Source organism: Myxine glutinosa, chromosome 11 (genome assembly GCF_964187855.1).
Source record: "Myxine glutinosa chromosome 11, kmMyxGlut1.1, whole genome shotgun sequence".
Lineage (NCBI taxonomy): Eukaryota > Metazoa > Chordata > Myxini > Myxiniformes > Myxinidae > Myxine > Myxine glutinosa.
Window position 1 is genome coordinate 93,707,348 of NC_136271.1, and position 27,731 is coordinate 93,735,078.

General features: G+C 43.0%; 1 protein-coding gene across 2 annotated transcripts in view; it reads left to right on the forward strand.

The window, feature by feature from the left end:
• The window catches only part of POT1 (protection of telomeres 1), a 159,782-nt gene that overhangs the window by 123,804 nt on the left and 8,247 nt on the right, over positions 1–27,731 (forward strand). For both annotated transcript variants that reach the window (XM_068131538.2, XM_078786863.1), the window contains exons 11-17: positions 869–1,047; positions 6,278–6,357; positions 8,870–8,929; positions 9,362–9,509; positions 9,970–10,190; positions 18,959–19,094; positions 19,404–19,492. In XM_068131538.2, coding sequence (XP_067987639.2) covers positions 869–1,047; positions 6,278–6,357; positions 8,870–8,929; positions 9,362–9,509; positions 9,970–10,190; positions 18,959–19,094; positions 19,404–19,492 — 913 coding nt within the window. The remainder of the gene's footprint in view (positions 1–868; positions 1,048–6,277; positions 6,358–8,869; positions 8,930–9,361; positions 9,510–9,969; positions 10,191–18,958; positions 19,095–19,403; positions 19,493–27,731) is intronic.

Here is a 27,731-nt window from a genome sequence, read left to right on the forward strand (position 1 = left end):
TTCCTCCCCACCATTGAGAGCAATTGTGAGGCTTTGCCGACATGGCCACCACCTCATCGCAGTGGCAGAACCATACGCTTCCAGTATCTTGTAAATCCAATGAAATGAAAAGAGGATATTTGAAAGAAACGACCTTATTGTGCTCTCCCTTCATTGGGCGACTCAATCGATGAAGATTTTAAATATCATCTTAATGCAAACGTTTATTTTAGTGTCAGATTTTACTTTCAGCCAATTATCTCACATATGCATTTGATATCTGTATCATTTTATTCCATTCTGTGTCGATGTGTTTTTGTCTGTCTGTTCCTTTTGTTTTACCTTCTTTGTCTATAAATCTGTTTTTCATTGTCGTTTATTTCCTCCATGAGCCTACAATTCTGTATGAAAAAGACATATTTTGTGGTGGAGTGGGGTCATGAACTATCTGTGTGTCAAACTCTTCTTGTGGACTTCTTCTTTTAACTCGCTGCTTTTGAAACAAAGCAAAATGTTTCCTCTTTCATCCATTGTGATTTTCGTTGATGGTTCTTCTTCTTCAATTTTCTTGACAATGAAACGAAATTGCACGAAGTTTTGAGTGATTGATATGAGCAGTTACGAGAATGTTGAGTTTATCCTTCAGCGAATAAGCATCTTGGGCGAATACAGGTCCCCATGATAATAAGTGTATTAAAATATTGAACTCGTGCCCGTTTTGAACTCGTATTGAAGGTATCGTTGCCAAAATTTCCGTTCTTAACCCTTCAATCATGTTACCATTTTTTATTTTTCAAAAGGAGACCGAGTACAGAGGGTGTCCCGTGCTGGTGTGAATGAATGTTCCATGTTACATTTGCAAAAACAGGAAATGGAATTTCTTTTGCAGCCCGGAGACTTCCTGGACATATTCAACTTGCACGCTACTCAACCTGCACTCGGTTCATCGGTGGATCAGAATTCCGAAGACCGGCCCAGAATCCGTTTTGTCCTGCATGGTAGCTCTGCTTTTGGCCGTGGCTTGAAGGTGCTTCCTGAACATTCCGAAGCGGCCATGAGCTTGAGCAGGTGGGCATTTTATGCTTTCAGAATCGTATATTTTCAACCCCACCCCCTTCCTCCCAACTTGTCATTTTGAATATTATAGTATATTGCATGCAGATTACCTCCATCATAGTCTTTTTCAGAAATAAGGCGATTATGAAAATATAAGAAAAAGTAGAACGGCACTCAGTCGAGCGAATACCTCCGCCAGGCTGAACAGTTTATGTTTTATATTCCACTGACGGGGCGGATCTACAGCACCTTAAGAAAGTATTCACACCCCTTGACTTTTTTCACATTTTGCTCTGATACAGCCTGAATTTAAAAGGGGTTACATTGAGATTTTTTTGGCACTGATCTATACATAATACCCCATAATGTCAAAGTGGAATTTGTTTCGACATTTTGACAAAACAAGAAGAAAAAGACATGAAATGTCATAGCCCCCATGGTTTTAGTAATTTTGCTGTACGGAGTTAAAGGCCGACAGTCAGCCATCGTTGGTCGGATTACAAAACAAAATCTTCTGCATATGTACACTCTCGTATTGTCTTTGTGCCAAGTTTGTACAAAATCAGACCATGCATGTCGAGAAATTATTGGGGACACGTTTAAGTAACAAAATGACCGCCAGTTGGCCATCTTGGATCTGATCTCTAAAACAAAATGACGTTCATATATAACCCATCATTCATTATCTTTGTGCCAAGTTTGAACACGATCAGTAAATGCATGTCCGAGAAATGGTTGAGGTGTTCAACATTGGGTTTTTTACAACAAATATGGCCACCAGTCGGCCATCTTTAATTGCATCGCAAAACAAAATGTGCATATGTACATCAGCATGTGTTGTCTTTGTGCCAAATATGAACAAAATCGATCCGTACTTCTCCGAGATATGGTTGTGGATGGATGGATCAAGTCCAACAGGGGCTAATAATTAAAAATGAAAAGCTGAAATGTCTTGAGTCAATAAGTATTCAACCCCTTTGCTATTAAGCCGCAATTTGAGCTCAGGCGCATCCAATTTCCTTTGATCATCCTTGAGATATCTCTACAACTTGATTGAAGTCCGCCTGTTTGCAATTCAATTGATTGGGCATGATTTAGAAAGAAACACACCTTTCTATATTTAAGGTCCCACAGTTGACAGTGCAAGTCAGAGCAGAAACTTTACCATTAAGTCCAAGGAACTGTCCGTAGAAATCCGAGATACAATTATGAGGAGGCATAGATCTGGGGAAGGGTATAAAACAATTTCCATTGTTGAAAGTTCCCAAGAACCATCATTAGGAAAAGGAAAGAATATGGAACTCCCCAGACTCTTCCAAGAGCTGGCCTAGATTTTCGTTCCAACAGGGCAATGATCCCAAGAATACAGCCAAAGCAACACTGGAATGGCTTCAGAACAAGATTATGAAAGTCCTTCAGTGGCCCATCCAAAGGCCAGACTTGAATCCCATTGAGAATCTGACCAAACTGAGCAACCGGGCAGGAAAGACCTTGGTCAGGGAGGGGACCAAGAACCCAATGACCACTTTGATAGAACTACAGAGTTCCTTGGCTAAGATGGGAGAACCTGCCGGAAAAACAACAGTATTTGCAGCCCTTCATAAATCTAGGCTTGATGGGAGAATGGCCAGACACAAGCCACTCCTGGGGAAAAGTCACATGATGGCACGCCTGGAGTTTACAAAAAGGCACGTGAAAGACTTTGAGAGCACGAGGCAAAATATTCTGTGGTCTGATGATGATGACCGTTGTAATGTGGATAATATGCATTTGATTAAACAATTTAATAATAAAAAATGAGAATTATACAAAATTGTTGAACTTCAATCAACAAATTTAACACAATATACGAGTATTATTCACTCAAAAAGACAGAAAAGTATCGTGTGTTTGTAAACGGCGGTATTTCTTTCCAGTTCGTCTAATCCTCCTCATCTTTTTAAATTAGGACATGTTTAAAACTAAAGCAAAAAAAGTTGGGAAAACTTTGCAGAATACGGTATATGAAAATGAAACGTTTTGGGGGACTTGTGTGAACAGCAGCAATTTCTTCATTACGTCTGCACTTTACATCTTGACTTACTAAAATATACAATTTGGTGTCTGTTTGTTTGTCTGGTTTGACCAATAGCAACCAAAGCTGACAGGGGGCCTAAGAGTCACATGACGGAGATTGTAGCAATTTAACTCCCCACCCTCCCCAAGGGGGACTTGCACCTTGGAAGAACTCCATGTTGAGGTGTACATCTGTATTAAGATACCTAAGAGAGGAAGACGAAGTTCCTCCTACCCATGGATGCCAACCGATGGGCATTGTCCATTCTCTGCCTTTTCAAGCAAGGAAGCAGCACGTATCATTTTAAAAGTCTTTGGTATGCCTTGAACAGGTCAAACCGGATGGGTGGTTTTTTTAGGAGACACCATTTCCTTACTGGATGGCCGTTGGCTCCCTACCTCCTTACTGGATGGCCGTTGGCTCCCTACCTCCTTACTGGATGGCCGTTGGCTCCCTACCGGAGCTTATCCGCCCTTTGCCAGGTGTTGTTTTTAGTCCTATCTGTGTGTCACAGTCACACTCCCCACTGGCAAAGCCTGTGAGGGGTGTCGGTTTAGTAAAATTGCTTTTAGGGTGTGTTTCTCAAACAAATATCAGCCCCATCATCTGTGGAAGGCGATAACCTCAAAATGCCAGATATCGGCCGATATATCGGTCTATCACTGGACTAAGCCGATCGTGGGGTTGAAGGAATTACCAATGGGGTATTGAAAGAAAGATTGCTGGAAGAAACCGATTGGAGATTGTTGGAACAAACCGAGGGTGGATTGAAAGAAAGAGATAATCGGAAATGGGGTGACATTACACCAGGAATACATAGACTACAATAGCTTAACACATGTTCCCATTCATGAACCGAAATGGGCAACCGTCTACCCTACACAGACAAAACAAATAACTATCTGGGGATTCCGATGGTGTACATGAATGCGCTCCCCGGGGGTACATTTTCCAAAACCGCACCAATATATATATATATATATATATATAAGAAAAAGTAGAACGGCACTCAGTCGAGCGAATACCTCCGCCAGGCTGAACAGTTTATGTTTTATATTCCACTGACAGCGTGGATCTACAGCACCTTAAGAAAGTATTCACACCCCTTGACTTTTTTCACATTTTGCTCTGTTACAGCCTGAATTTAAAAGGGGTGTGAAAACATTGAGATTTTTTTGGCACTGATCTATACATAATACCCCATAATGTCAAAGTGGAATTTGTTTAGACATTTTGACAAAACAAGAAGAAAACGACATGAAATGTCATAGCCCTCATGGTTTTCGTAATTTATATATACTAGGGCATGCCCGTACTATATATAAGCTAGGACGTGCCCGTACGTGGGTGCCCGTTCCTTGCAAAAAAAAAAAAACTGCAAAAAAAAAAAAAACTGCAAAAAAAAAACAATGGTTTGGTCCATTCGCAACGACCACAGAACCCCCCCCCCCCCTCTATTTACATGAATGGTTTGGTCCATTCGCAAAGCCAAAGCGAACGACCACAGAACCCCCCCCTCTATTTACATGAATGGTTTGGTCCATTCGCAAAGCCAAAGCGAACGACCACAGAACCCCCCCCCCCCCCCTCTATTTACATGAATGGTTTGGTCCATTCGCAACGGCAAAGCGAACGGCGAACGGCTAAATCGCCATAGCTCGGTAAGTACTTGTCCGATTAATTTCAAACCTTGAAAAGGCACATCCTCGGGTCCCCAGCAATATACCTGGCAAGTTTCAAGTATATCGGACCGGTAGTTGTCGAGAAACAGCGGTCACAGACAAACGTACAGACGTACAGACGTACAAACGTACAAACGTACAGAGATTACTGGAATTATAGATAGAGGGCATGCCCGTACTATATCTATATCTAAAATTATATCCCCCCCCCCTCTATTTACATGAAATGGTTTGGTCCAAAGCGAACGGCTTGCGAGTGGTGACAATCCCCCCCCTCTATTTACATGCAATGGTTTGGTCCAAAGCGAACGGCTTCCGGAGTTTGGTAAAGAAATCGCCATCGCGTGCACAAACGCGCAGGAAAGCGAATGAATCGCAAATTCGTTTTTATTAGTTGTAAAACATAGTTTAACGCCAACATAGTTTGCAAACGTGAAATAAATGAATACGCTCTCAAATGTGCCATCCGAGGCAGAGTGTGCCCGCCACGTTCGGCACACGCGATCGTTCGCTGCTCTCTGATTGGTTGAATCGTTTTTTGGACATAGCTCGGTAAGTAATTGTCCGATTAATATGAAACCTTGAAAAGGCACATCCTCGGGTCCCCAGCAATATACCTGGCAAGTTAAAAGTATATCGGACCCGTGGTTGTCGAGAAACAGCGGTCACAGACAAACAGACAAACGTACAAACGTACAAACGTACAAACGTACAGACAGAGATTACTGGAATTATAGATAGATATGTCTTTGATTTGTTTGGATATTTTTAGTGTCGATGAATGATCCCAGAGGAAGAAAACGAGGACTTTTCATAAAATGTGATTTTCTCTGGGCGGTTTAATTTGGAGAAGCAGCAGCGGTCTCGAAATGAATGCACATGGAACCAGATTATGGCACTTGCCGTCCCGTGAGACGTCTCATGATAATCTCTCAGCATGATGGTATTTGCCTTTCCATGAGCATCAACGCGTGCACAAAGAAAACTTATTTGATTTATCATCGGTTTGTTTTGTTGGGATCTTGTCGTATTTTATTGCCCATTCATTTTGGCATTTCCTTTCAGTCACTCCCCCTTCTCTCTGACAATAAACAGTTAATTTTTTTGCTTTTGTGGAAAATAATTTTATATATTGCACCCTTTGGGACCTTGTCAACTGGTAGAGAGTCAAATTTATTGATGCACGTGATCACTTTCAGGACCCTTCCAAAAATCTGATTCCGAATATGCTTGCCTTCAAGTTGCGCTCGAATTAATTAATATTGAGTTGGAGAAAAAAAAAATTCATTCGATTTTCTTTCCTCCATCACCCTGCCACCCTTTGCCTTCCCTCCCCCACAATTCCAAAGAATAATTTGTTCTTCCCAAGTGCTTCTAACTTTTTATTTTGATCTTCCATGTGGGAGAGAGCTTTTACAGACGCTTGACGTGTGAACTGTGGGTGTGAGCAAATGAAGAACGTAACTTTGCTGATCGTCAACTCGATTTCACGCATGTCTTTCAGGGCCTTGCAAGCTGCTTGCTGCCAAAACCTGTCAGATCCTCTATCTGAGACATTGTATGAAGAAGTTGTAAGCTGCACAGGTATGGTGATGTTTAGCAAATCTTGCACGTGCGTGTGCTTTGAGCAAAAGGTGTGAGGTAGCTGTATGTACATGGCATATTTTGAGAAATGCAGCACTGGAATAGCCTTGCCATGTCTTCACATACACTCCTTATACTTGAGCAACAAAACAGACGTGATTATCCATACATTTGATTTTTTCTTGATTCACAATCAAATGAATGTTCAGTCAGTGTTACTTTCTCTCAGGAATGGGGATGTTGAAGATATATTTTTACCCAGCATAAGTGAGGCTAAATGTAGTTTTGAGTATTCGGTTCACTTCTGTCCGTATGTCCGTTCAAACAGAAACGTCAGTTTATGAGTTAGGAACAACTTAATTCAAATTGAATGTTATATTTTGAACACATATCGGAACATGAATCGGAAAACGAACCTGTAGTTTAACACGACTTTGGTTATGAATTTTCCCGATCGCACAAGTGAAGAGGAGGGAGATTTATTTATTTATTTTTTACTCTGTCTGCCTTCCTGGCAATCAAAATAAATTGAAAATCATTCCAAACAGGAATCCGTGAGGTAGGATAATTTTTTTACTCTGTCTGCCTGTCTGTCATTCAAACAAAATTGAAAATCATTACAAACAGGAAACTTACATTTTTTAGGAACGTTATAAAGGATACAAACAACAGGCACAAATAACTATTGTAACGTGTTAAATAAAGTGGTGTAAAAGAAGGTGCATCAATGGTGGGAAACTTATGAAAAAGTTTTTTTTTTTTCTACAACCTTTAAAACTTTTATTTTATTTCAATATAATTATATACTTGAACAATGTCAAACACAAATTGCCTTTAAACACTTCCATAAACCTCCAATTTAGGTTGGCCAAAATATTGCGGCATTTTACGCCATCTCGCCCATTCAAATGTGCTGCTCGTGCTCTCGGCATTTGGGAATATCGTGATTCAGCCAAAATCGCAGCTCATTGGAAATATAGATTGTGGTCGGAGACGCAAAGCAAGAGTTTAAAAGACCCTTCCCTTGTCTCAGCACTGCATTGGGCAAGATGTTCACCCTTGACCAGCACCAGTTTGCCTATCTTGCAAATAGGTCAACGGAAGATGCCATGTCCACTGCTCTTCGCTCAGCTCTGACCCACTTTGAAGGCAAGGACACCTGTGTCAGAATACTGTTCATTGACTACAGCTCAGCATTCAACACCATCATCCCCACCAAGCTTGCCACCAAACTTCACATCCTAGGACTTAATACCTCCCTCTGCAACTGGACCCTGGACTTTCTGACTGACAGACTCTAGTCTGTTTGGTTTGGTAACTATACCTGCCCCCCCCCCCCCTATCCTCCCCCCTTAACCCTGAGTATGTACCGGGGCTCCACAAGGATGCGTGCTGAGTCCCGTCCTCGACTCCATCTTCACCCATGACTGTGTGCCTGTCCGCAACTTCGACACCATCACCAAGTTTGCGGGCGACGCCACGGTGGTAGGCTTGATCGCCAACAATGATGAGTCAGCCTACAGGGAGGAGGTCCAACAACTTGTGACATGGAGCACTGAAAACAATCTGGCCCTCAACATCAAGAAGACGAAGGAGCTCATTGTGGACTTCAGGAAGTCTAGAGGCAGCAGACACACTCCCATCTACATATATGAGGCCGATGTGGAAAGGGTCCAAAGCTTCAAGTTCCTGGGCGTCCACATCATGGTGGACCTTTCATGGTCCCTCAACTCCTCCTCTCTGGTGAAGAAGGCTCAGCGTCAGCAGCGTCTACTTCCTGAGGAGGCTGAAGAGAGCCAATCTGTCGGCCCAGCTTTTCCGCAACTTTTACCATTGCATAATAGAGAGAATCCTGACAAACTGTATTACGGTGTGGTATGGCAGCGGCTCCACCTCTGACCAGAAAGCTCTGCAGCGGGTAGTTAAAACTTCCCAGTACATCACCGGCACACAGCTACCAGCTATTCAGGACATCTATCAGAAACGTTGCCTACGGAGAACCCGCAGCATCACCAGGGACCCCACCCACCCCAGCCACGGACTGTTTGCACTCCTGCCATCTGGGAGACGCTTCCGATGCATTCGTACCCACGCGACTAGGCTCAGGAACAGCTTCTTCCCTAGGGCTGTTATTCAGCTGAACTCTGTGACTTACCACTAACTCAGCTAATGCATTACATTGCAACCTCACTTTTCGTTGTACCTTGTACTTGTGCATTGTACAATGACAATAAAGTTGAATTGGATTGAATTCAGCTCTCCAGTTATTTATATATTTTTGTTGTAATTTCAACTAACTTCATTTCTTATACCTCACCCTTAATGTACCTCACCTCACCTTTAAAGTACCTCACCTTTTAATGGTATAAATTGTGACTATGTGAGAATAAACAGCTATAACCTCCTCAAACTTTTCTTTTTTTGCTTTCAAAGCATTGTTTCGATCCTTTAATTCCGAGTGGTCGCTTATTAATTTTTTTTCTCTTGGTTCTACCTGTTCTTGTTTCATGAGGTGTTAATGGTGAGGATTCAGCACAAGAGAAGACAGAAACGTGCATGGAACGACGACCTGGTAAGGTGTTTACGATTGAGAGTTTCCACAACAGGTGACTTGTTTGTTGATTAATTGCACTTTGACATAATTCCCGAAAAGCAAAATGGTTGTTCACACAAAGCCACGACAGACACACGTGATTGTGACCTCATTTATAACTTCCTTTAATGTGTACTTTGCTGCAGAGTGGGGAAATGTACAACGGACGTACTGGTGTATCGTTCTATTGAGGATATGATGATGTACTCCAGCTTAGCGACACTTATTCCATTTTATATTTGTCTTTCCTACATCGTCTAAGGCTCATGAAAGAGCTTGTTGCATGCAGGCCTGAAGGCGTTAGGACACGCAAGTTACTTTTTTATGACTGAAAAGACGAAAACGTTGACAAAAGTCAAATAATTTGACCGATTTGCTTCAGGTGTGCTGCCACTGACATTGTGATCACAGGTCATTACCAGCAGCGGATTACGCCGCTCACGACTGTGCTGAGCCGAGCGTTGCTTGGAAAGTATCGCGTGCGAGTCAAGGTGGTGCAGTACCTTCCACCACAGATGTATCGTTGTGTAAAACTCTTCTGCCCTGCTTGTCAAACATTGTGAGTACCGTTTACGCCACAAATAAAGTTTTCCTCCTTTTTTTCTGCATTTTCCTTTCTTTGACTCTAACCTTATGAAATGAATTGGATTTTTCTGGCTTCAACAAAATGCATCTACAGTTCATAGTTGTTGTAAGACCAGCACGTGGAATTGTGTTTGTGTTGCTTCTTTTGAATTTGGTGGAATAACCACCTTTAGAGGCCATTTTCCCCCGCAAGCGGGGGTTGGCCTTTTTCGGGGACCGTGGTTGTTGTTGTTTTTCGGTCCCCTTTTTGAAGCAATGTTTTACGGCCGGATGCCGTAATGTGGAATGGTGGAATGTTGACGGAAATTTGCTGTGTGTAACAAAAATGTGTTTCTTGGAATCACAGAGAATATTTTTCTCTCATCTGCTGTTCTCAGTTATGATAGACAAATGGTGGTCGGTTCAGAATTGTTTTTCTGTCTGTATTGTCATAGGCAAGATATTCCAAGTCAAAAACATGTTGCAAGATGTCTAAGAAATTTAGCACAAATGTGCTGCAAGCCTGATTCGGGAGCAGAGGATTGGTGTGAGTTCATGCACATGGAAGGCAGTCCCGTGGGTGAGGCCATTGATACACGGCACATTACATTGCGCCGTGTCAACATGAGGAATATGGAGGAACAGCTTGTTGAAGAGTCCTTGCTGTTGGCACAAGGTAAGAGACTAAGAGTTGCTCTGGACATGTCTTTCTTTCTGTCTTCCAGGTGCAGTCGTTATATCTTGTGATTAGTACAATGTCTGACACTAATATGGTTGGTTGTTGGCACACATTTTGCCAACCAAATTTTCTAGTTTAAAATATTTTCATTACAGTGTGTGTGTGTGTGTGTCCGTGTGTGTGTGTGTGTGTGCGTGTGTGCGTGCGTACGTGCGTGCGTGTGTGTGTGTGTGTGTGTACAAACACTGCATTCAGAAAGTATTCAGACCCCTTCACTTTTTTCACATTTTGTTATGTTGCAGCCTTATGCTGAAATCGTTTAAATTCATTTTTTCCCTCATCAATCCACACTCGATACCCCAGAATGACAAAGAGAAAACAGGATTTTAGAAAGTTTTGCAAATTTATTAAAAAGAAAAAACTGAAATATCACATTGACATAAGTATTCATACCCTTTCCTATGACACTTGAAATTTAGCTCAGGTGCCTCCCATTTCTCTTGATCATCTTTGAGATGTTTCTACACCTGGAATGGAGTCCACCTGTGGTAAATTCAATTGATTGGACATGATTTGGAAAGGCACACACCTGTCTATATAAGGTCTCACAGCTGACAATGCATGTCAGAGCAAAAACCAAGCCATGAGGTCGAAGGGACTGCCTGCAGAGCTCAGAGACAGGATTGTGTCGAGGCACAGATCTGGGGAAGCCTACAAAAAAATTTCTGCTGCATTGAAGGTTCCCAAGAGCACAGTGGCCTCCATAATTATTAAATGGAAGAAGTTTGGAACAACCAGGACTCTTCCTAGAGCTGGCCGCCCGGCCAAACTGAGCAATCGGGGGAGAAGGGCCTTGGTAAGAGAGGTCACCAAGAACCCGATGGTCACTCTGGCTGAGCTCCAGACTGGGACTCTGGCTGTGTGGAGATGGGAGAAACTTCCAGAAGGACAACCATCACTGAAACACTCCACCGATCTAGGCTTTATGACAGAGTGGTCAGACGGAAGCCAAACAGTTCAATCTTGGTTTCATCAGACCACAGAATCTTGTTTCTCACAGTCTGAGAGTGCTTTAGGTGCTTTTTTGCAAACTCAAAGTGGGTTTTCATGTGTCTTTCACCGAGGAGAGGCTTCCGTCTGGCCAATTTATAGATATTTAGGAGCCTGGTGTTGGCTTCGCGGTTCGGGCGCAGGTTTGGGAACTTAGGATCCTAAGTTCGAATCGCGGTCGATCTCTGAATTAACGCCAGGGGGGTTCACTCAGCCTGTCATCCTTCCGAGGTCGGCAAATTGAGTACCAGCTTTGCGTATCAAGCCTTGCCTTATTATTACCTGCCTTATTATTACCTGCCTTGCGTATCAAGCCGCGTCCGCTTCGTTCCGCCTACCAGTGAACACGCCTCGGCCCGGATTGGTCGCGAGGGTTCATTGGTACCTCCCCTCGTGATGCGTTGATGGGGCCATGCCTATTTTCCTGGCCGCTCCTCCCTTCTTCTCCCACTCTGCCACGTGGCTTGATCTTTTCTACCCCCGCTAATTTCGGTCCCCTTGTGGTTTTATACCTCTCCTCTCCCCCCCCCCCCTCCCCTTCCCACGCCTCCTGCCCCCAAGCCCTCTCCCTCCCACAGATCTCCCGATGTCCCTGCTCTCAAATGTTGTGGTTGTGTGCTTCCCCTTCTCTCCCCATCTTGTCTTCCGCTCCCTCTTTTTGTATATTTTGTTTGTCTGGTTGATTTGTTTGTGAAATAAATGTTAGCTCTTTCACGAGCCTCGATTCAGTATACAAAAAAAAAAAAAAAAAAAAAAAAAAAAAAACTTGCTGGGATGAATGATCCCGGTGTGTACCCCGATTTAGAATAGGTACACCGTATCCTTGCGCATCGTAAAAGGAAGGTAGGGTATCCGGCCATAAAAACATTGCCTCAAACAGGGAACCATGATTGTCATGGGGCCCGCAAGGCTAACCCCCGCTCTAGCGGGGAAAAATGGTCTTAGAATGATCATTCATTCATTCATTCAGTGCTGACATTAATTATTGTATTTCAGATCATTTGTTGTGCCATGATCTTGGACTACTACCGGTTTAATGTTTCGGGTGAACAAAATTTCACCGTCTGCAGTGCCCATTCCAGTGCATCCCTCAATTGTATACTCGTCTTTATACATCGTGGCACATGTTTGTGTTTTAATCTGGGTGAAATAAATAAAGAAACAAACATCCATGGGCCATGCACTTGAAACGTTTAATAATAATATTTTAATGATGCGTGGCATTTTTCCTTTCTTTCACTTTTACTAGTAAAAACAATAACATGGAGATAAAGTTGTGATTAGACACAGTTTTTTACCTCTCCCCCCCCCCTCCCCACCTCCCCTCCCCTTCCCATGCCTCCTCCCCCCAAGCCCTCTCCTTCCCACAGATCTCCCGATGTTACCCGCTCTCCATCTTGTCTCCCGCTCCCTTTATCTTATGTTTTATGTGTCAATTTGTCTTTTTGTGATCAATGTTAGCTCTTACACGAGCCTCGATCTTGTATACAAAAAAAGAAAAAGAAAAAAAAAGGGATTCTCAAAGAAAATGTCAGCAAAGTAATCGCTGATAAAGTTTTTATTATTACTATTACCCTCCTCAGAGGAGAGGGTATTGCATTTGAGTCCGTTCGTCTGTTTGTTTGTTTGTTTGTTTTTCTGTTTGTTACTTGCAAAATCGATGATTTTTCAAGCATATTGGTCGGTTACGTTTGTTGACCGGTAGTTTGTCACAATTCCAAATCAATCGTCATGAAACTTCACCAAGCTGTAGAGGTCATCACAATTGAGAAGCCTATTGATTTTGAGGTCAAAGGTCATCTGGAGGTCAAATTTCTAAAATCATCATTTTCAACTGAAAAACCGTCAATTTTCATCCGATTGACTTGAAAATTGAACAGTATTTGCACATTGTCACTGAATTTGGAAATAAACTATTTTTGAGGTCAAAAGGTCAAAGGTCAACTCAAGGTCAAACTTAAAATCATCACTTTAAATCCTGTTGACCTGAGCTTTGATCAAGATCGTCAATTTTGATCTTGATGAAATGGACAATTTGCTGAATCAATTGCAACCTTTTTTCAGGGGATGGACAGGGGGTTAATTTTTCAAGTATCGTGAGAGGGGTACACGGTATAAAGCAAATGAACACTTCTAGGAATTTCAGGAAAGAAGTTGTGGATTGAAAGAGGCACATTTGGGGTTTTTTTAATGGGGGTAGAAAAGATCAAGGTTTTGGATGGGGGAAGATAAGAGATGGTGGTGAACAGCTGTTTTAAAGACCTGGAGGGAGGAGTGGGATTGAAGAGAGTGTGGGAGTTTGTTCCAGAGGTGGGAGAAATGGGGAATGAAAGAGTGAAGGTGAGCAGAGAGCCGAGATTTCAGCAGTTTAACCATAAGAGGGTTGCCGGCAGATCTTGTGCGTCCTGAAGGAATATTTGGGGGTCAGAGCACAGGCACAGCAGGGGGGGCAAGGCCGGAGAGGGGTCGATAGAAGACAGAAAGATCACCAACCTGCCTGCGGTGAGGGAGAGAAAGGCCCTCAGAATCAGCATCATCGCGGGAGATTCCAATGGTGATCTGAATGCTTTTGGTTTCAACCCGCATGAAGACGAGCTAGTTGTGAGGCACGAGCACCAGCCCAGCGGGGAGAGCAGTATTCCATTGAGCTGCGGATGAAAGCTTTGTATGTGGCGAGGAGCTCAGAAGTGCCCAGAAAGGACTTCGTACGACGGAGAATGCCCAGTCGGCGACTGGCTTTGGAGGCCAGCTTGGAAATGTGGTTTTCCCAGGAAAGATCATTGCAGATAGTGAGACCCAAAAGCTTGAGTGGCAGAACCTCTTCAAGAGGATTGTTCAGAAAATAGATGGGAGGATTGTCCAGACGGTCTTTTCGGAGAGACAAAGTGAGAGTGTGAGATTTGTCAGGATTGAAAGACGTGTTCCACTTGTTTGACCAGTTTGAGATGTTATCCAGGTCTGCAGAAAGTGAAAATGCTGCTGCCTGTCGATCTGGCGGCTGAGATGTGGAGCGGCAGAGAGTGGAGCCATCAGCAAAGAGATAGAAAGGATTTTCCAGAGAGTCGGAGAGTTCATTGATGAAGACCAGAAAAAGCGCAGGGCCCAGAACACTACCTTGGGGAACTCCAGCCAGAACAGGAAGGGGAGATGAGAGAATTCCATTCAGGGCCACACGTTGACTACGACTAGAAAGGAAGTCTGCCATCCATGCGTGGAGGTTTCCATGGATACCATACAAGGAGAGTTTGGTGAGCAGAGCTGGGTGCCAGACCATATCGAAGGCACAAGATATGTCAAGGTTGACAGCTCTGATTTCCTGTTTGGCATTGAGGACCTCCATCCATTGTTTAGAGAGCAGAAGCAGCCTGCCCAGCCAGAATGACCTGGTCTGAATCCAAATTGATGAGCCAAGATCAAGCCATTGGAGAAAAGAAAGGATTTGATGTCAGAAGCGATGATTGATTCCATGACCCTGCTGATAATTGGGAGAAGGCTCGTTGGTCTGTAGTTGAAAGGATCTGTTTTTGCACCTTTTTGTGTAAAGCGGTAATGTTGGCTGATTTCCAAGCAGATGGCAGATGCCCTTTCTTTCTTTTTTCTTCTTTTTTTTTGTATACAAGATCGAGGCTTGTGAAAGAGCGAACATTAATCACACAGAAAGACAAACCGACACATAAAACATATAACATCGGGAGCGGTAGACAAGATGGGGAGAGAGGGGGAAGGACACAAACACAACATTTGAGAGCAGGGACCGAGAGACATGGAGACATCGAGAGGTCTGAGAGAGGGAGAGGGCTTTGGGGGAGGGGCATGGGAAGGGGGAGGTGGGAGAGGTATAAAACATTTGGACACTGCCAGGACTTCCAGGAAAGAAGTTAGAATTTCAAACAAGGTGGATCTGGGGTGAATTAGCGGGGGTAGAAAAGATCAAGGTTTTGGATGGGGGAAGATAAGAGATGGTGGTGAACAGCTGTTTTAAAGACCTGGAGGGAGGAGTGGGATTGAAGGGAGTGAGGAAGTTTGTTCCAGAGGCGGGAGAAAAGAGGAATGAAAGAGTGAAGGTGAGCAGAGAGCCGAGATTTCGGCAGTTTAACCATCAGAGGGTTGCTGGCAGATCTTGTGCGACCTGTAGGAATATTTGGGGGACAGAGCACAGAGAGAGCTGGGGGTGCAAGGCCGGAGAGGAGTCGGTAGAAGACAGAAAGACCACCTACCTGCCTGCGGTGAGTGAGTGAAAGGCCCTCAGAGATAGCTTCATCGCGGGAGATTCCAATAATTCTGAAAGCTTTGGTTTCAACAGCAAGAAGCCGAGCTAGGTGTGAGGCAGGAACACCGGCCCATAGGGGAGAACAGTATTCCATTGAGCTGCAGATGAAAGCCTTTTATGTGGTGAGGAGCTCAGGTGTGCCGAGGAAGGACTTCGCACGACGGAGGATGCCCAGTCGGCGACTGGCTTTGGAGGCCAGCTTGGAAATGTTGTTTTCCCAAGAAAGATCATGGCAGATAGTGAGACCCAAAAGCTTGAGCGACAGAACTTCTTGGAGAGGATTGTTGAGAAAGTAGATGGGAGTGTTGTCCAGTCGGTCTTTTCGGAGAGACGTAGTAAGAGTGTGAGATTTGTCAGGATTGAAAGACATGGTCCACTTGTTTGACCAGTCTGTGATTTTGTCCAAGTCTTCAGAGAGTGAGGAGGCTGCAGACTGCCGATCTGAGGGAAGAGGAATGGAGCGGCAGAGAGTGGAGCCCTTGAGCAAAAGAGAGGGCGAAGAAAACAGAGAGGGGGGTGAGATAGAGCGGCAAAGCAGGACTTTAGGACCCGTTGGCTGATGCCGTCTGGTCCAGTTGCAGAATCAGAGTCGAGGTTTGACAGAAATTTCTCCACCTTGTCAGGAGTGGACACAGAGTCCAGGAGCAGCTGGGCTCGACTGGGGACGGTGGGAACAGCGAGAGATGAGTTTGGGACACAAGATTTTGAGGCAAACACAGAGTTGAGGCATTCAGCTTTTCCACGTGCGGTGTCAGCTGTGTAGCCATTTGACGTAAGGGCGGGGATGGAAAGGGAGCAAACACCAGAAACAGATTTGACCAGACGCCACCAGGATTTGGAGGAAGGAGACAGGTTTGAGAGTTCAATCTTGAGTGTGGAGAGATAGTGCTTCCTGGCACTCCTGAGGGTAGACACACACTTGTTCCAAGCTTGGTAGAAGGAACTGAGATTGCCTTCAGTTGGATTTGCTTTCTAAGAGGCAAAGGCAAGTTGTTGTCTGTTTGTCTGTCTGTTTGTCTGTCTGTTTCTTTGTCTGTTTCTTTGTCTGTTTCTTTGTCTGTTTCTTTGTCTGTTTCTTTGTCTGTTTCTTTGTCTGTTTCTTTGTCTGTTTCTTTGTCTGTTTCTTTGTCTGTTTCTTTGTCTGTTTCTTTGTCTGTTTGTTTTTGTTTGATTTTCTGTTTGTTTATTTTTCTGTTTGTTTGTCTGTGTGTTTGTCTGTTTGTTTGTCTATGTGTTTCTTTGTCCGTTCGTCTGTTTGTTTGTTTTTCTGTTTGTTTATGTGTCCGTTCTTCTGTTTTTCTTTTTCTGTTTCTTTGTTTGTCTGTCTGTTTTTCTTTTTGTTTGTTTGTCTGTTTGTTTCTTTGTCCACACAGAATAAATATGATTTTCTCTGCAACCGTTGGTCTGATTGACAGGAAATTTTCACCTTAGGTGCACCTCCTCCTGCATAATTTTTAAATGATAATTATGACGTCATATGTCACGTGGCACAGGCGCCATCTTGGAAAGACTAAAAAAACGTTGCACCTCTCTATCTCTGAAAGCACTGCATTGAAAAAATTGACACATAGCCCATGTAAAGTACTCTCCATGGGGAATAACATATGTCAATGATGATGTCATAGGTGCCTCTATTATGACGTCATAATTCGACAAGTACAAAACTTCATCTGATCAAGATGAAATTTGTTGAGCGTCATCTCTGGATAAATTGGTGGAGGCAAAAAAATTATGATGTCATGGGTTGTGTGCTTCAGCCGCCATATTTGTTTTAACACAAAAGCCTTAAAAAAACATTAAAAACACGGCCTGGCGAGGGCATGCAATCTCCGATTGCTCTTTCTTCTTCTTCTTCTTCTTATTATTATTATTATTATTTGCCCATATGTTTCAAGCAGAGATTGATCATCTCACCATTGCTTTTGGTTGCTTGTTACTTGGTGTCTTACGACTTATCGGTTTTGTTTCTCTATCACGTCATACCTTTACATAAGAAGGCTGTGACATTAAAACTATATAGTGAAGTGTCATAGCTATTCCTCTCAATTGTAATTGTACAAGAAAATTATCATATTGTAAAAACGAGACTGGCACTCGGTAGAGCGCATACCTCCACCAGGCTGAACAGTTTTCGTTTTGTATCCCATTGATAGGCCGGATCTGAACCACAATCAATTTGGCTTGTTCTTGTCACCTGACCAACTCATCCACCTAGTCTTGTCAGAATCTGTCCATAACTTTTTGAGATATCCTGCTCAAAGTTAAACATACAGACAGACAAACAGAGATGAAAACATAACCTCTGTCCATCTTTGGTTGCGGAGGTAACAAGCCTCAAGTCGAGAGGATTTGGTTGTGATTGAGGATGTCTCATTGACGGCAAATCAAGAAACCGACTTGAATTGATTTGCTTCTGGGAAATCAAATAATTCTGAGTAGCGGATATTGATGCATTCTCCAATGTTCTAAACCACACCAATATAATGTTTTAATGAAACCCGTGGTAATGTTACCCTCAGATTATCTCATGTGCATATTACACTCATTGCTCACACTAAAAAAAATCCTTCGGTCTTAAAGTAGAATTGGGCACAGATGTATTCGCTGTACGCTTTCGGTACAACAGTTGCCACATTCGTTTTTGCACAAAATCTGAAGGGTACGCAACACTTGGAAACCCCTGTATTTATCGCCGGTGCATAACATTTGGCGACACGCAGAGCTGGGCATGCTTCAGTTTTGTACAATCGTGGCCTGTAACGGAGAAAACGCCATTGGCGATAATTGGATGTGTGGAATAATCGTCATAATTGCTTGACAAAATGTGGGTTTGTGCCAAGACATGGTTATTATAAGCTCTTTCTTGTCGTCAAATCCACGGTGCTTCACACTGTGCGTCGGTGTCTGTCTCTTGCCCTCACTGGTGTGAAGCATTTCTGGTGTATTTTAAGCAATGTTTATTTTGTACTGTTAAGCAGTTCCTGAATGATTGGTGAATGAGCTTGCAACTGCCTTCATCCTCTTAGCTCTGCAGGAAAGCTTTGTAGATTATGCCACCTTACCGTAGGGTCATTTTGCTTTCCTCCTTCCATAGTTGATGTTCCATGAAATCCGGGCGGCTCTGAACCAACTATAGGTTTGAGCTCTGCGTGAAAAGCTCCCTGTGGTCAACAATCGATTGGCTTGTGTGATGCTGGGATCCTAAATTAAAATCCCATGTGCTTTCATGATTTGTCTATCGTCTGTAATGTCCTTGTTATTCTTGGTGGCATGTGTTGTCTTATACAAGTGATTATATGCACGTATATTCTCTTCCATGAGCCATGGATCACTTGAGGGTGTTGGAGGGGAGGGGAAGGGCATCATTGAAGGAATTTTTATGTTAACAGCTGGAACTGAGCTCTCCTTTGTAACCTGTGTATATTTGTCATTCTGTTTGCTCCAGGCCTGACTCTAGCAGAGCTAAATAAGCTAACATCAGAGTTTGCTGCTGTGATCCCAATAACATCCTCTGAGGAGAAAATGGGCCTTCCCTCACTTTGTATGCCTTTCCTTCTGCAGGGCCACAGACGCTCATACCGGTAATGTGCCTTTTGATGCATTTCTGCCCATAATGTTTCAATAGCTTTATAAGAAGGCCTTCAAATTGTTTATCATGTTATCTTCATCTTCTTGCTGTCAAATGCACTTGTGCAAAGAGCACCCCGATGACCTTCCTTTAATGGGCCTTGTTTGTCAACTGAATGAATTGATCGTTGCGTCATTCGGTGAGCTTGGGGTAAGCTTGTTGCAGACGAAGGATTGCCCGAGTTCAGGTGTGCCCACATTAGCATTTTACCGTATGCACCTCTTCACACTGCCTCTGACCTCGCATTATCTCTCAATCCCAGATGTCTCAGCTGTAGTCCTGCTGTCGGTACTGAGGATTTTCAAAAGCTAACTGACCTCGAGACAATCGAAGCAATAAGTGTTGCTACAGGTAAGTTATTGACTGACACAGCAACCGTAAACTACAAAAGAAAATGCTTTATTCAACAATTGTACTGATTGATGCACGTACACTGTACATTAGTGGAATGAAATTTATTTTAAGCTACATGGTGTTGTTTGGAATTTCTTTATCATAAAAATACAAACATTTACACATTCTCTGAATTTTTTTGGTGTGTTTTAGAGATAGAGCAAGGTATTGCTTTCACACACCTTCATTATGCAGCAACAGTTTAAAGCTTTGTTCTTTTTAATTTGCGGAAACTTCTCCACATTGATTGCAGTGTTCTGTTTGTGACACACACACACACACATACACACACACACACACACACGCACACTAGTGCACGCACACACACATACACATACTCACGCACACATATATACACACTCGCACACACACACACACACATACACATACTCGCGCGCACATATACACACTCACACACGCACACACACACACACTCGCACACACACACACACACACACACACACACACACACACTCGCACACACACATACACATACTCGCGCGCACACACACACACACTCACACACACACACACACACTCGCACACACACACATATACATACTCACGCACACATATACACACTCGCACACACACACACATACACATACTCGCGCGCACATATACACACACACACGCACACACACACACACTCGCACACACACACACACACACACATACACATACTCGCGTGCACACACACACACTCGCGCACACACACACACACACACACACACACACACACACACTCGCACACACACACATACACATATTCGCGTGCACATATACACACTCACACACACACACACACACACACACACACACACACACATGCACACACACACACACACACACTCGCACACACACACACTCGCACACACACATACACATACTCGCGTGCACATATACACACTCGCACTCACACACACACTCGCACACACACACACACACACACATACACACACATACACACACACACACACACACACACACTAGCGCACGCACACACACACTGTAGCTTACCTGGGCCCTGGCTTGATGTTGTAACCCAAATTTGGTAGCATTCTGATTGGTGGGTCTGGAGAAGAAGCTTTTTGAGGGCATTTACCAAGTCCACCATTTTGACACACTTCCGGTCAAGTGACCAGAACGAGCTTTGCAATCCCCATCACCAGTCAGGAGCTGAACCTTGCTTCCAAGTTTCAGCCGGATCGGCCCAGGGGTTTGGCTGGAAAAGTAAAAGTTGAAATAGGCGACGGACAGACAGATGGTGTATGATGACAATACCTTATCTGGAATTCCAATTATAAAGCGACAAGCCAAAAAACAAACAATACAAGAGAATAGGTGAAATCACACAGATCGTGTGGTCCAATTGCAGAAGACAAAACTTTTTATGCCTCCGCCGACAAAGTCCGTCCGCCCGTCCGTTTGTGATGGGTTTTTGTTGTCATGATAACGTGAGAACGGCTAAAGCGATCTTAGTGAAACTTGGTGCAGCTATGTATAATGAGGTATAGATTAAATGATTGAAGTTTAAGGTCAAAGGTCAGAGGTCATGTTCGGTAAAAATCTTGTTACCGCGATAACTTGTGAAACAGTGAAGGGATTCTGACCAAAGTTGGTACAAGTATGTATAATGATGTAGACATGAACTGATTCGATTTTGGAGTCAAGAAGTCAAAGGTCAGAGGTCATGTTAAGTAAACATTATGTTGCCGTACCAACTTGTGAACAAGTGATGGGATTTTGAACGAACTTGGTATAAGTATACATGATGGAAAGATGAACTGATTGGATTATGGCATCAAGAGGTCAAGGATCAGAGGCCATTTCCGGTTAAAATGTGATAACTTGAGAACAGCTGAAATGATTTAAATCAAACTTGGGACAAGTATTATAATGATGTAATAATGAGGGCGGAGGCATATTGGTCGACGAAGTGTCGTCCTAGTTTCAATGAAATAATATAGGAACAAAGAAGATAATGGAATTTGCCCCTGTACTTTAAAATGTAAACTAGAGTAGCACTTGTTAGAGCTTATACCTCCACCAGGCTGAACAGTTTACGTTTCTAAGCCATTCATATGATATAACATATGATATATGATATCACAAACATATGATATCTAAGCCATTGATATGATATAACATATGATATATGATATCACAAACATATGATATCTAAGCCATTGATATGATATAACATATGATATATGATATCACAAACATATGATATCTAAGCCATTGATATGATATAACATATGATATATGATATCACAAACATATGATATCTAAGCCATTGATATGATATAACATATGATATATGATATCACAAACTGGTATCAAGCCTGGCGTTGGTTTAGCGGTTAGGGTGCTGGCTTGGGATCCCAGGATCCTGGGTTCGAATCCCGGTCGATCGCTGAATTAACGCCAGGGGGGTTGACTCAGCCTGTCATCCTTCCGAGGTCGGCAAATTGAGTGCCAGCTTGCTGGGATGAATGATCCCGGTGTGTACCCCGATTTAGAATAGGTACACCGTATCCCTGCGCATCGTAAGAGCGTGACCAAGGGTTGGCGTCAGGATGGGCATCCGGCCATAAAAACATTGCCTCAAACAGGGAACCATGATTGTCATGGGGCCCGCAAGGCTAACCCCCGCTCTAGCGGGGGAAAATGGCCTTAAAAACGATCATTCATTCATTCATTCATATGATATCACAAACATATGATATCTAAGCCATTGATATGATATAACATATGATATATGATATCACAAACATATGATATCTAAGCCATTGATATGATATAACATATGATGTATGATATCACAAACATATGATATCTAAGCCATTGGAATAGCATGAGCTAACGGGGCCTGTGGCAGAAAATAATCATTAAAACTCTCTCCAATCAATATTTTTGATCGTGGGTCAGAACTAAAATTCCATAGCGCATCGCAGGCCGCACAACCAAAGGCATTTTACAGAAGAAACAGCAATCAGAGATTGCAGACCCTCACCAGGACATGTTTGTGTGGTGTATTTTGTATGGTGTTTGTGTGGTGTGTTTGACTGACTGACGTAGACTTATATTCATATGGAACACAAGCAGACCTTTTTGGTTTTATTGTATCCATTCACATTCCAATCATATGTATTTTATAGACGTACTCACATTCCAATTTTATGTACTCTATAAACGTACGCACATTCTAATGATGCAACCCTACAGATAAAAACACGTTCCTAATCGCATGTACTTTATTGACATATCACATTCTTAATTGATTTTGATGTTCCATACACTTTATAGAGCGTTGAATGCTGCCAAAGCAGTTTCTTGGCTAGGTTTATACTCGGTCGTTTGCCATTGCCTTCCCAGCATTGTTTGTTCATGTTATATCCTTTGAATGCTAAAAGTCAAGCAAACCTTTGATTTTCGTTCCAACCTTCCAACCACGTGACCTATGACTTGAAAATTTTGCACTCCACCTGGGATTTGGTAGAGAAGCCTGGTGTTCGCTTAGTGGTTAGGGTGCCAGCTGGGGATCCCAGGATCCTGGGTTCGAATCCAGGCTGATCGCTGAATTAACACCAGCGGGGTTGACTCAGCCTGTCATCCTTCTGAGGTCGGCAAATTGAGTACCAGCTAACTGGTAATTCCCTGTGGGTCGCAAGAGGTGACTAACAGGGTTGGCGGCAGCAAGGGCATCCGGCCATAAAACATTGCTTCAAAAAGGGAACCATGGTGCCCAAAAAAAAGGCCAACCCCTGCTCTGTGGGGATAAATGGCCTCCAAAGGTGCTTCTTTTTCTTGTGGTTTTGTAGAGGATCAGGTGTGTGAAGTTTCGTGTTGATCGGATAAGGTTCATTTTTCTATCCAAGATGGCTGCCAAACCACGTGACCTATGAAGTCACTATTTTCACACTATATGCAGCAACGGTCTGAGATGATATTTTTACAATTTCGCATCGATAGGGTAAGGGCTTTCAGAGAAAAACATTTTTTTTGAATATTTGCCATAAATCCAATATGGCTGCCAAATAATGTTACCAATGATCTTTATTTTTATTTTTTCCCAACATTGTATCCCCATGGCTAGTCGAACATATGGTTAAAATTTTGCATTGATCCGTTCATTGCTTTCAGAGAAGAACAATAATTTCATTTTTGCAGTTTTTGCATAAAATCCAATATGGCTGCCAGACCGTGTGACCTATGAATTAATCGTTTTCAAACGTTACTCCCCAAGACTAGTAGATGATGTGTGTAGAGTTTCGCATCGATTTAGTAAGACGTTCTGGAAAATAGGATTTTTGAAGGTTTTCATTTTCAATCCAATATGGCTGCCAAACCACGTGACCAATGACGTCGTATTCCGTATGCTCAAATAACAAAAACATTAAAAACCACAAAATGAAAATTTATGATTGAATGCAGCCTTGACCTTTGAGCTTTTGATAAATAAATAAAAAAGAGAACAATCAACTCCTACCTGTCGATTAGTGAACCGATTCAGTGACCCGATATGCAAATTCTTTCAGGTCAATCTGTGAAAATTTGTGATTTTACGCAACCTTGACCTTTGACCTTTTGGTCCAAAAAAAAACAATCGGTTTGTAGCTTTTCATTGGTGAACCAATTCAGTGACCCAATATGCAAATTCTTTAAATTTCAGGTCGATCGGATGAAAATTGATGATTGTTATGTGATGCTGACCTTTGACCTTTTGACCGAATTATTAATTTACCTTCTCCATATTCTCACAATACAGCTTTGTTGAAAATTTGATGACAAAACTCAAGTGGAAATTGAAATTTCAGGTAAATTGGTTGAAAATTGATGATTTTGGGTGACGCCGACCTTTGAACTTTTGACAAAATGATTCATTTGCCTACTCCGTATTATCGTAATAAAGCTTTGGTGAAAATTTGATGACAAATCTCAAATGGTAACAACGTTACGGCTTGGACAGACAGACAGACACACACACACACACACACACACACACACACACACACACACACACACACAGAAGTGATTGCAAAACTACGTCTCCTGCTGTGCAGGGGACGGGCTAAACATACTCACGTTTTGTGCAAACAAACAAACAAACAAACAAACAGACAAACAAACAAACCCAAATGGAATACCCTCTCCTCTGGCGGATTAGGATTCGTTCTTGGCATACTCGTGTCCAGCGTTTCTCATTTATCAAGTTGGTCTGAATGGATAAATGCCAGAGGCCACGAACACATAATTTGGGGCAAATAGGATCGAAGAGGATTGGAGGGGATTAACTCAGGAATAATTCAGCAGCTAAATTAGCACCATGCCATCAATCCATTGACGGGGGATTGCGATTAGCTCCGCGGTCCAGACTGGTGATGCCTGCGGTCCGGATGTCGACTGGACCGTGGACCATGTTCCGCCTTTTTATGACTCTTGTGTCTATTATAAAGCTGTTCTTTATTTTATAAACATTTAAGTCACTTTTATTATTGTTTAGCACATTATTTATTACTTTCCATTTTAATTTTTTATCACAACAAATACTAAACTGTTTGGAATAATAATCTGCCACAGAGTGGTGAGAGTGTTTTATGATCAGGATACTGTATCTAAGTCAGGATACTGTAATGTAGGAAAATGTTCGGAGAACGCTTGGATTCGGAAGAGGATCAGAAAGCAGTATTCAGGATTGCAAAGCAGATAGCGAAAGAGAGGTGTGATGTGATGGGGGTGAGTTGCTTGAAGGATGAAGTGGGCCAAATCGTTGTCGACCCAGATGGAATTAAAGGAAGATGGAAAAGATATATGGAAATGCTGTTGAATACAGAGAATGAATGGGATGGCAACATAGAGAGTAACCCAGTTTTAGGACCGGCAGAGAAGATAACTGAGAAGGAAGTTGAGGAAGCGATAAAAGCAATGAAGGGTAGAAAAGCGGGAGGGCCGACGGGAGTTGTGGGAGATATGTTGAAGGCAGCAGGAAGTTGGGGTGTGAAGAGAATGGCAGAGATCTGTAATCTGGTGGTGAAAGAAGGCCGCATTCCAGTGGATTGGGAACTGAGTACCCTCGTCCCTCTATACAAGGGGAAAGGTGACCCTCTGGAGTGTGGCTCGTACCGAGCGATAAAGTTATTGGAGCATGGAATGAAGGTATTGGAAAGGGTGTTGGAGAGGAGGATAAGGAAGAAAGTGAAGATCGACGAAATGCAGTTTGGATTCATGCCAGGAAGAGGAACGACAGACGTGCTTTTCATTGTGAGGCAGTTGCAGGAGAAGTACATGGAGAAGAGGAAGAAGTTGTTTCTTGGGTTTGTTGATCTGGAGAAAGCATTCGATCGGGTTCCACGCAAAGTATTGACATGGGCATTGAGGAAGTTAGGAGTGGAGGAATGGTTGATCAGAGTAGTGATGGCAATGTACAAAAGAGCGCGCACAGCTGTAAGGACGAAGGACGGGAACAGTGGTGAGTTTGAGGTGAAGGTGGGAGTGCATCAGGGGTCGGTACTAAGTCCACTACTATTTGTAGCTGTGATGGAGGTGCTGGCTCAGAACGTAAAGGAGGGTTTACCGTGGGAGTTGTTGTATGCAGATGATCTGGTGTTGTTTGTGGAAAGTATGGATCGACTGAAGGAAAAGATGAACACGTGGAAGGAATGTATGGAGACAAAAGGTCTGAAGGTGAATATCGGAAAGACGAAGGTGATGGCAAGTGGTAAAGCATGTGGCGAGGTGGAAAGAACTGGGAAGTGGCCCTGTGCTGTGTGTCGGAAGGGTGTCGGAGTGAACTCCATTCAGTGTACAATGTGCGCTGAGTGGGTTCATCAAAAATGTAGTGGTCTGAGAGGGTCATTAACCAGTGTGGCAGCTACATTCAAATGTAAGGTGTGCACAGAGGGAGCTGCAGATGGAGGAAATGTTGAGTTGGATCTTGGAGACGGCGTGAAGCTGGAAGGTGTGAAAACATTTTGCTACCTCGGAGACATGCTGAATGGAGAAGGTGGATCACACTCGGCAACGGTTGCTCGAGTGAGATGTGCATGGAAGAAGTTTCGGGAATTGAGTGGCGTGCTGATGATGAGTGGAGTGTCGTTGAAGCTGAAGGTAAAGGTGTATGCTGCATGTGTGAGAAGTGTTATGATTTATGGGAGCGAGACATGGGTAATGAACGTAGAGCAGCAACGAAGGTTGGAAAGGGTGGAAATGCGAATGGTTCGACGGATGTGCGGAGTATCGTTGAGAGAGAGGAAGACAAATGATGAATTGCGAAAGATGATGGGAATAGAGCCTGTGATTGATGCTGTGAAGAGGAACAGGTTGAGATGGTTTGGTCATGTGTTGAGGAAGGATGAAAGTGACTGGTTGAGAAGAGTGATGGAAATGAATGTAGAAGGAAGTAGAAGACGGGGAAGACCGAGAAAGACTTGGCTAAAGATGGTGGAAGAAGAAATGCGGGCAAGGGGGTTAACAAGGAGAGATGCAGAAAATAGGGCAAAATGGAGAAGATTGTCATGGGGACCGCAAGGCTAACCCCCGCTCTAGCAGGGAAAATGGCCTTTAAAATGCATGTTGTTGTGTTGTATACTGTATCTAAGTCGAGAGGCATCTATTGGTTTGGCTTTATATCTATAATACGAATTAGTCTTTCTATTAACTTATTTCAAAAGTGATTTTGTAATCCAACCTTGGTGCGGTATCTCCATATACTTTGGATAATTACATTTTTTGTTTGGGATGTTCTTTTTCATAAAGTGCCATAAATATATCCATAAATTTCTCATAACACTCATCAACGTCTTCAATGAGGACCTCACTCCAGTCAACGGAGGCTGGTTAATTTTTTTAATACACCAAGTTTTCTGGAGTAAGTTTTTGCATGTACCCATTTGCGTGTAGGTGAGAAGGCTGGTTGATCAACAAAATAACATGTTAAATGACGATTGTATTGAGATATCAAACCAGCCCATTGTCGTCAAGTGTTCACTTCCGGATTTGGGACTGGTTCGCATCGAGTCAATTTCAAAATCATAATTTTGTTGAGGAATTTATGAAACCTCCTACCTACCTTACAACATCTGCTGGGACCCCAAAACATTCCACAGAAGGACTCAAGGTCAACTCAAGGTCAAACTATTAAAATCATCACTTTAAATCCTGTTGACCAGAGCTTTGATCAAGATCGTCAATT